At 42.8% G+C, this 9,424-nt stretch overlaps 1 protein-coding gene across 1 annotated transcript; it reads right to left on the bottom strand.

Annotated features, from left to right (window-relative positions):
* Positions 1-3,056: 3,056 nt before the first annotated feature.
* F2RL1 (F2R like trypsin receptor 1) lies at positions 3,057-9,118 on the bottom strand. Its single transcript, XM_066569303.1, has 2 exons — positions 8,911-9,118; positions 3,057-4,940 (listed from the first exon to the last, which is right to left on the bottom strand). Exons 1-2 carry the CDS (start codon positions 8,981-8,983, stop codon positions 3,838-3,840), a joined length of 1,176 nt encoding a protein of 391 aa, XP_066425400.1. The 5' UTR covers positions 8,984-9,118; the 3' UTR covers positions 3,057-3,837.
* Positions 9,119-9,424: the final 306 nt, after the last annotated feature.

Below are 9,424 nucleotides of genomic sequence, written 5' to 3'. Positions count from 1 at the left end.
ACAGTCAGTCATCACTATGCCAGTAACTCACCAGTGTGGTGCCAGACTTGTAACGTTCTGCATGTTTATAAATGGTCTGAAGAGTGTAAAGCACTGAGGAACAAAAGTTTGCAGCTAACATTCTAACTTGGCATACAGAACTATGGCTTGTGAAAAAACTGTAACCAGTCAGGAGAGAGATGTAATTAGACAGCTGCACAAAAATACCAGCTCATTGCTAAGGAGCAGGAGAAAAAAAAAAAAATAAAACCAACATTGAATAGTCAGGGCTATTGGGGAAGCAACACAGTGCAAAATAGAAGTCATCACTATACCATCCACAGCTTGACTACTATGTGTCATTTGGAGACAGTGTATGGAAATGGGAAGGTCTGAGAGAAAGGAAACAAGTCTGTTGCTGAGTGGCTGACTGGGAAGGAACTGGCTATGACACTGCAATTTGCAAAGTACCTAAGAGGGAATATGATACTGGCTTACAAAATTTCAAGTGGATGGACAACACAGTTAGGGACTTACTCATATTATTTTCTCCTTTAGGAATGAGGGGCCATCCAATGTAGACTGTGGGTCCTGATTCAAAGTGAATAAAGTGAGGTTGACAACATGACACTCAAATGAGGCCAGCCAAAAGTTCTAATGCTGAAGGCAGCAGGATTTTGAGACACTGTGATGGGGGATGTGATTCTTGGCTGTGTTGGTTTTACTCCTACCTGAGTGTCTGCCTCTAACTTCTTTCTGTTGCTGTTACACATTCTCTAGTCAGATAGACCTGCTCAGCAGCAGCTTTCCTCACAGCTGGCAAGGACTTTAGCTGCCCCAGCCTTTGTCTCCTTTTTCTTTCTGAACTTCAGAGCACATTTCAACTACGCTCCAAACTGCAGCACACAAGTGGTGCTGGCCACATCTTCTGTGTATCTGGTGTGCTGGCCAGGTGCCTTGTGCAGCAGTCCTGATGTTTTCTTGACATGTCCCTTGATGCCTTGCTATCTTGTTGACCTCCAGAGGAGAAGGTGAGAAGATTACTCTAGCAGAGCTGGATCTACCCTGAGCCAAAGTGAGCAGAGCCATTCCTATGGTCATGGGTGGAGGCTTGCTCCCTGCTGCTTGAAAGGTTAGGCAGCTTCTGTGCTTTGACTTGCCTTGTAGCTGCACAGTGGAAGCATGTTGATGGTGAGACAGTCTGAGCCTCTCCCCTGTTCTGGACACAGAGCTCATCCAGCAAAACAACCAAATACTGTTCCAAGCCAAAAGTAAACTTTTCACCATCCTCCTAGTTTAACTTTAACCCAGAGCTGATCCACTCCACCCCAAGGTCACATTTGCTTGTGACAGTATGAAGAAACAGTGTGATCACACAGCTGGGTTAAGGAAAAGGCTAATCTATTTCTCAGGTGCGGCATAAGCTTGAGCTGCTTGTGAAAGCTTGACACAGTGCACATAAAATACACCTGATTTTCAACTCCCCGATGCTTTCATGAATGTTGCACTGACTATTTTTTAGCATCTAAACCTTTAATCAGCAATAGGCAGGAAGAATTTTTGGGTTCTCTTAGTGTTTGAATTACAAAGTTGGCACTGTTCAGGAATATATTAATTTTAAGCTGAAGACAATCACCTTTGTACCAACCAACCCTGCCCAAGGGTACAGCCTCCCCTTCTCCACTCCCCGTCCCAAAAAGGTTTAAGCAACCACCTCCACCCTCACAGGCTGTATTTTTTACCCCACCACTACCTGGCTGCACAGGCACATAATCAGCAATTCCAGGAACTAAATAAAATTAAATGAACAACCAGACTAGTCTAACTGCTTTGTTAATTGAAGCAAACTAATTCATGCTAAATTCAGGATAAGGATTTGCAACATAGCTACACAGAAGGAAAGCATCACTTAAATGACTGAGCTCTTTGAATAGTATTCTCCAAAATCTGTCACACATCACAGAGCCCCATTTTAAAAAGAAATCATTCTATTTATTAGAACTTCTTTCTCAAGAAGCTTTCAACATACTGCAGTACCATCTAATTCTTACTTGTACCATTGGCAGACCTCCACTGTTGCCACAGGTAAGAAAGATCCTTCATTGCAGCCTGCTTTGCCAACCTGCAGGTGAAGGCTAGAAGGGAGAGATGGTCAAGAGGATCAGCACTTTCCTTCACAGGAGCTACAATAGAGTTGTCTAATTATTTGACAGGAATGACAGGAAAGAAACAAAGAGAGTATAGATATACAAACAGTGCTTAGTGCACTTCTGATTAAATAATGCAAGAAATAAATTTTGTTCCCCAAAAGACAGGCTATATGAAGCATGTCATATTTTAGACATTTAACAGTCATCTGTGAATCATGAGCAGTCTCTTTGTGGTATTATACAGACACACACTGCCAATCTATCATCTTTACAACATATAACCTATAACCTTTGTACTCCTGACAGAGCACAGGTAGGTATGTAAGTACATGAACTGAATGCCCTTTCTTCATATTACTCACTACTGCATATAGAGCAGGAAGCATACTGCTTACCATGATAAAGGGAACAGACTATGGTAAGAGTTCAGACAGCCTTTTGTGAAGACAGTGTAACTCTCTTAATTTCAAAATTCTTCCAGTGAGCTGTGGCCTCTTGTGTACGTTCATTTTCCACTAAGGATGCTAACACCTTCAGTTCAGTAATAAATATGCAATTATTTCCCTGCACTTGTCAGGAAACAGGAAGAGAAAATTGTTTATGTCTGAGAAACATTTGTGTTCCATGTCATCTAGAGCTGGAATAACTCTCCACTCCTTAATGAGACATATGTTAATATACATTGCTATTTTAGCTAGGCCCTCTGAAATCCTATCACAAAACATCCTACTTTCATTGCTCTCCAAACAAACGTGTCATTAGGTAAATTTTATTTAACCCATTTAGACATTATAGCTACAGTTGTCATGCTTGTAACAATTGTTTGGAATATCATCTTTGTTATGTGAGGCCAGGCAAGCTGAACTAGTCAAGTTGAACTACTTTTGAAGTGCATGTAAAAGAACAAAAGAGAGCACTCAACTCAAATGTGTTACAAAAAAAAAATCTTATTTAGATGTCTTAAAAAATACAAGGCATATTTTATAAAATCAAATATCTATCCATCAAAACTTTGTTGTATATCCCCATATAAGATCATGTACTGGCAAATGTTAAGTAACAGTGGATAGTCTCAACTAACATTTTATCCCAGCGCTAGCTGATAAGATCAGCTTGTCAACTCAAATAGGATAACAGTATAGGCTTTTGCTATGTTAGTATTTACAGCACAACTTGGAAAACAAAATATAAATTATATTATACCAAAGATAATAAGTAATCTAATCCAAGATGGTGAAGAGGATTCTCTTCTACTTCTCTCTACAGCTTCAAATGATATTCAGTGTAAGCAGGTAGACAGAGCAAGGTCCTATACACACAATCTGTTCAGCTGCTTAATAGATTACAGTTACAGTTAAACAAAACAGATTTTTCTGGCAATTAAAAATACTAACAATACTGTGTAATATTCCAGAGACATTTTGCTTATTGGCAACTTTTATATTCAACAAGAATGTCTTCAGCCTCACTTCTAGGTCAGCAGCATTTTTGCACAGCATCTGAAATGTCTTCTTTTTTTCCCCCAGTTTCCCAGGAAGATTTATCTTCTTATAATTTCTACATAAAATAAGCAACTGTCAGTTCCAAATTCCAGACTTCAATGTAATTAAAATGCAGAGGTGTTTCATCAGACTCTCTTGTACAAAGTCTATTGTCACTCACATCCTTTCATCAGTAATAACAAAAGTTCACTTTTCTAAGATTAAACTCAGTAGGTTGATTTATTGGTCCTACTTGAGTTTGAAGAGTAAGAATTTGATTTCTTGAGGTACTTGCTTGATGAGAGAGACACTTGCATCCTCTGTGTAGTTCGCACACTTCGGCAAAGAAGAGCATATTTAAGGTTGTCTCTGAAGTCTTTTGAAATATAATAGTAGATGAATGGATCGATACCACTATTCAAAGCGGAAAGACACAGCCCAGTTATGTACCACACATACAGATGGCTCTGGCTGTAGGCTTTGAGGAGTGAATAGTGCACAATAATCAGCACATTGCTAGGTGTAAAACAGATGAGATACATGGACAGGACAACAATAATGAGTTTGATTGCTCTTTTTCGTTTCTTCCCAGTGCTTACATCTATGATGGAAGCGCTCAGGGTCTTAATCATTAGAATGTATGCGACAGCAGTGATGATAGCCGGGATTAAGAAGAGTCCAATTGCAAGTGAGAGGAAATAACTGAACATATCATGAGCCAAAACATTTTCAGGCAACACATCATGGCAGGTTGTGATGTTTAGATTTGAAATATATGCTGTCTGATTAACAAGATACAATGGTATGTTGCCCAACAAAATCAGTATCCAGATCGCAATGGAGATACCCAAAGCAATTTCTGATTTCTTTTTTGAATTCACTATGGGGTTCACTACAACCCAATACCGTTGTACACTGAGACATGTCATGAAAAGGATGGAACAGTACATATTTCCATAGAAAAATCCAACAAATACTTTGCAGAGACCTTCACCAAATAGCCAGTTATTACCATTTAGATGGTATGAAATCTTCAGTGGGAACCAGACAACAAAAAGAAGGTCTGCCAATGCCAAGTTAACCATATAAATCACAGCCGGATGTTTCTTCTTTGTTCGGAAAAAAAAGACCCAGAGGGCCATGGCATTGCTCGGCAAGCCAATTATAAAGACAAGTATATAAACAATGGGAATAAAAACTGTAGTCAGCTTTCCTGTGAGGACTTCTGCTACAAATTCATCCACCTTGTATAACTCTTCTGAGTTATTTGCAATTGGAACCTTATAGCCAATGAAACTTCTTCCTTTTGGTTTGCTGGAGCCATTATTCTCTAAAATTAAAAAAAAAAAAAAGCTGTTACTGGTGTTGAAGTACAGACTTTTTGCCCTTTTAAGAAATAAACTAGATACAGCGATTTGCTCTGAACATTTACAGACAGCCTCATCAGCAGAAAAATTAAAACTGATATTCAAACACTTGATTTATCTTCCTTTTCTTTTAAATTTATGACCCAAAGGACAACCTTTATCCCTTCAAGAATTCAAGGATTCTACCAGAAACCAAAACACTTCTCCATGTCACCAGTGATATTAAAAATGCCTTGTTAAAAGGCTCCTACCACCTGAACAGTTACAGTAGAAACTGCTTCAACTACCCCAGGGCACCATTAGCTTTTCACAGAGAAGTGCCAGATCACTTGAGTGCTGGGTCACAGCAGGCTAATTTAACTGCAGTAGCTTTGCCAGTTTAGATGGACCAAAAATCAGGTATGCAGTTAAAAGAGAACATATTACCTTTCAGACGAGCTAAAACCGAAAGTCAGAATGCCATGTCCAAAGCCCTGCACAAATAATCTCTAGGGCATGCCACACATTACAGTGTATCCAAACAGAAATTTTAACAGACTATCTCTGTGCATGAAGTTGCAAAAGCATCTGGGATCTCCTTCAGGAGAGTCGCTCCCTGTGATTTTTACTCGAAGTATCAGGTGGTAGAGCTGACACCTAAGGTTGCTTTATACACAAACTGCTGTCACTACAAGCTTTGCTCTGCGTCTTTGAATGCTGTGGGAGCTTACAAACCGTATGGGTGAGGCAGGTGCTCCTGACTCGAGTCCTGTAGGACAGACTTTGAACAGCCCAGTTCAGAACCTCTGCACATACAGCACAGTCCTCCTCTGCTAACAGGCTAAACTGCACAAGCAATATCCTGGAATCCACACCATTCTGAAAAGTCAGACATTCACCTATTGACATCCATTCCACACAGCTAAACTGTACGGACATGGAAGCTGACTGGTTTAGGGAGGATTATTTCTAAACTTTCAATCAATATTTGTGGTTTTGTTTAGCCAAAGCCCCCCAATTGTAATATAAAAAGAGTCTTTTTGAGTGCCTGAACAGTGAGCAGCCATGAACAATGTTGAAGCACAGCCTCCCCCTTTGTTAAAAATTATTAATACAGTTCCAAATGAAAAAATGCTTCCACCTTACATTTTAAAGAATTCTTACACAATATGTAAATACACAAGCGTGTGTTTCTCAGTACAGATTCCACAAGGCAGTCCACTTTAGATGGCTGTTCCTTTCAAATTATAACTGCAAAAGTCTGATGTACAGCATTGATTCCTGTCTAGACTCTGTGACCTTCTGAAAATGCATACAGAAAGATTGACACTCTTAAGAATTTTGAATTAAGTTAACTTTGATTCACTTGAGCACTTAAAGATCTCCAGACCCAGGCAGCCTTCTCTGGAAAACTGAGGTGCAAGAAAACTTTTTGCCTGTACAATGACATGGACAAATCTTTGCAGGAGACTGCATGAAGACAGAGGCTTAAATTATACTAACAAAACCACCATCCTAAAGAAAATTAATACAAATGCCAAATAGTCATTTTGGTCTATATGTGGTGTAATTACAACAAACAAAGCAGAATAATAAAAATTCTCCATTCAGACATTCAAGCCCCATGACCACATCCGCATACTGTTCACTGTACTGCAAAAGTTAATTATAATGCAGCAATCCTAGTTCCCTATGCTGAGCTATGAACAGGAGAACCCATAAAACCACCCTAAAGGACATAGCTTACAGATACCAGATACTGAAGTGATAATGAGCTAAGCAATGCTGATTTATTAGGCTCACAGCTTAGCTGAGAAAGATCCTGGGAGATGCTTGGAAGCAGACCCTACAGACTAAGTTGATAGCAGTGATCAGGATACAGTAATAAAATGCACCATACAGTGCTATGTTAAATACCTGTCCATCAGAAAGTGGTCGATACCATCAAATTCCAGTCATGCTATTTTTATTCCATTCCAAAGACTCAAATTATTGTAGAGAACCAGAAGAGTAAATACTACCACTTTGTTATTACTAAAGTTTTGTGATCAGATATAAAACAACGCTTTGCAATTGAAGTTCAGAGGTTAGGTAGGAACAAAATAAAAAGCCTCATCAAAAAGTCCTGAAGTGTTAGTGTGAGACACTACAGTAAGAGGTACACTAAAGTGGATGCACAGATACCTGAACCACAGACAGGACTTTGTACTGCAAGAGTGTCAGCATAGAGACAAAGGTTTGTTTTATTCTACTTTGTAAGACAGAGTGATTTCACAAACCAAGTCTTGTTTTTATGCTGACTTTAATTCGAGCCTCAAAACATACTGGGCAGCTTTTTTCACACCAACTAGAAACCTACACATATAAGGACACAGCGTCCTGTTACCCTGCAGTTAACACTCCCTCACTGAGCAACCAATCCTTTGTTAGGTATGTGCATTTCTACATCCTTTCTTTACTCATTCACCACTTGCCGTTTTCCATAACAATCGAGCTCTTTTCCAAGACTGAGTTTCACCCTGCTTGACTCACATACAGAGAATGCAGTTGACTTGCTAATCTGCCCATGGGAAAAGCGTTACTCTCTCCTCCCACTAAAGACTGTTTCAACACCTCTGCCATTTGTCCAGAAGATATAACCCACTACATACCAAACACAGGATTATGCCTACCCTGCAGACACAAAAGTTACAGCAGCACGGAGTATCCAAAAATTAACTAGTTTACTCGTGGTAGTAATACTCCCAACAGGACTAAATTTAAGATTATTCTGGGTTTTGGATCTTTAACCTCTCTCCCTCTTCCCCCAGAATTCCAAATTCCTTACTCCGTCCAGGTCAGACAATTAGGCTATTAAATGGCAGCTTGATTCAGGAACTCCGCTCTGAAGAACACAATTTGCAGTTACCTATTATCGATCCCTTGAGAAAATATGACGTATGCTTGGCTTCAATACGTATATAATGTATATCCTGTGCTTGGCTTCAATATTTGCACAATCTTTACGCATATGATTTTATTAGGTAAATAAGCCCGGTAAATGAAATATGGAAGGACACAGCGAAAAGGTATGCACAGATATGGCAATGGGGTTTATTACAAAACGTGGCAAAAAGTTAACTTCAAGTAGTGAAATATTAATATAGTTTAGGCTTTTTTCCTCAAACTGCACTTATGTTCAACAAGCAATAGCACAGACTAAAAAATTTAAAAAGAATCCTAGCTTTTTAAATCAGGGGAAAAAACCCAACATGGTCTTTAAAGATTTTTCATGTTTATCGCAAGGGGAGGTGGGAAGGGGACTATAGGAAGGTTGGACAGGGGCATTTTACAAGGCCACTAAGTGACAGGACCAGACGAAATGGTTTTAAATAGAAAGAGAGCAGATTTAGACTACACGGTAGGAAGAAACTCTTTATGTGAGGGTGGTGAGGGGCTGGAACAGGTTGCCCACAGAAGTTATGGATGTCCCGTCTGCGCCAGTGTTCAAGGCCAGGCTAGACGGGGCTCTAAGCAACCTGCTCTAGTGGAAGTTGTCCCTGCCCGGGACAGAGGGGAAGGGTTGGAACTAGACGGGAGCTTTTCGGTCTCTTCCAAGCCAGACCGTTCCACGATTCTCTACAAGGCGAGCGAAGCCAAGCCCCACGCGTCCCACAAGCCCTGAGAGGGCTGCGGGCTGCTCGAGGCGCCCGGCTGTGCTTGCCCGTGAAGCGCTTTCCCCGACGGCCAGGGAGCCCTGCCCGCGGGTCCCGGCAGCCACACTGCCACTCACACGAGCTTTCCAACCCTCTCCGTTCCGGGCTCCCCGAACCCCAGACAGGCCAGACACCTGCCCCGCCGAGCGCCCCGCCGTGCCCCCGCCCGCGGCTGAGGGGCGGCCGAACCCGCCGGGGGTGCCGCGCTCGCCGCCCCGCTGATGCCAGCCGAGCTGGCAGCTGACGCCGCTCCGCTCACCTTCAGCAGTGGCGGCAGCTCGCAGCAGCACACAGAACAGCAGCACCAGGCACAACCCACGGCGTGCAGCCATCTCACCGCGCTCCGGCCGCCGCCACTCGGCCCCCACTCCCGGCCAGTTTCACCTGATACCTGAGCGGGGCGGGGCGGAGGGCGCGGCCGGGCTCAGGACCAGCCCCGTGGTGGGCGGGGCCAGGTCGCGCCCTTCCCTCTCGGCGGAGGGTGGCGGCGTAGTCCCGAAATGGTGGGAGTCGCTCGCCGCCGCCTCCGTTTAGCCCGGCGCAAAATGGCGGGTGCGCCGCAGCCCCCGCAGGCTGTTGGTCACCGTCAGGCCGTGCCTGGCAACCGCTCGGCCGCTGAGGGGCGGAGCAGCTCCGGAGGTCCCGGCTCTTACCCTGCTCACGCTGCGCCCGCGGTCGCCCGTCCCCGAGCCCGCCGGTGGGCCCTGCCCGCGGGGACTGCGCTGTAAACGGCCCCTCACTGCCCAGTCTAGCTGAGCGGCGCGGCTGCAGGA

Source organism: Molothrus aeneus, chromosome Z (genome assembly GCF_037042795.1).
Source record: "Molothrus aeneus isolate 106 chromosome Z, BPBGC_Maene_1.0, whole genome shotgun sequence".
NCBI lineage: Eukaryota > Metazoa > Chordata > Aves > Passeriformes > Icteridae > Molothrus > Molothrus aeneus.
The sequence above is the reverse complement of the archived record's forward strand: the minus strand, read 5'-3'. Positions and strand labels throughout refer to the sequence as shown.

Excerpts from the sequence above, each read along its gene's own strand:
- F2RL1 (XM_066569303.1), bottom strand. The coding sequence starts at position 8,983 with ATGGCTGCACGCCGTGGGTTGTGCCTGGTGCTGCTGTTCTGTGTGCTG. Across the intron at positions 4,941-8,910 it reads AGCTGCCGCCACTGCTGAAG|AGAATAATGGCTCCAGCAAA; the intron begins GTGAGCGGAGCG and ends TTTTAATTTTAG.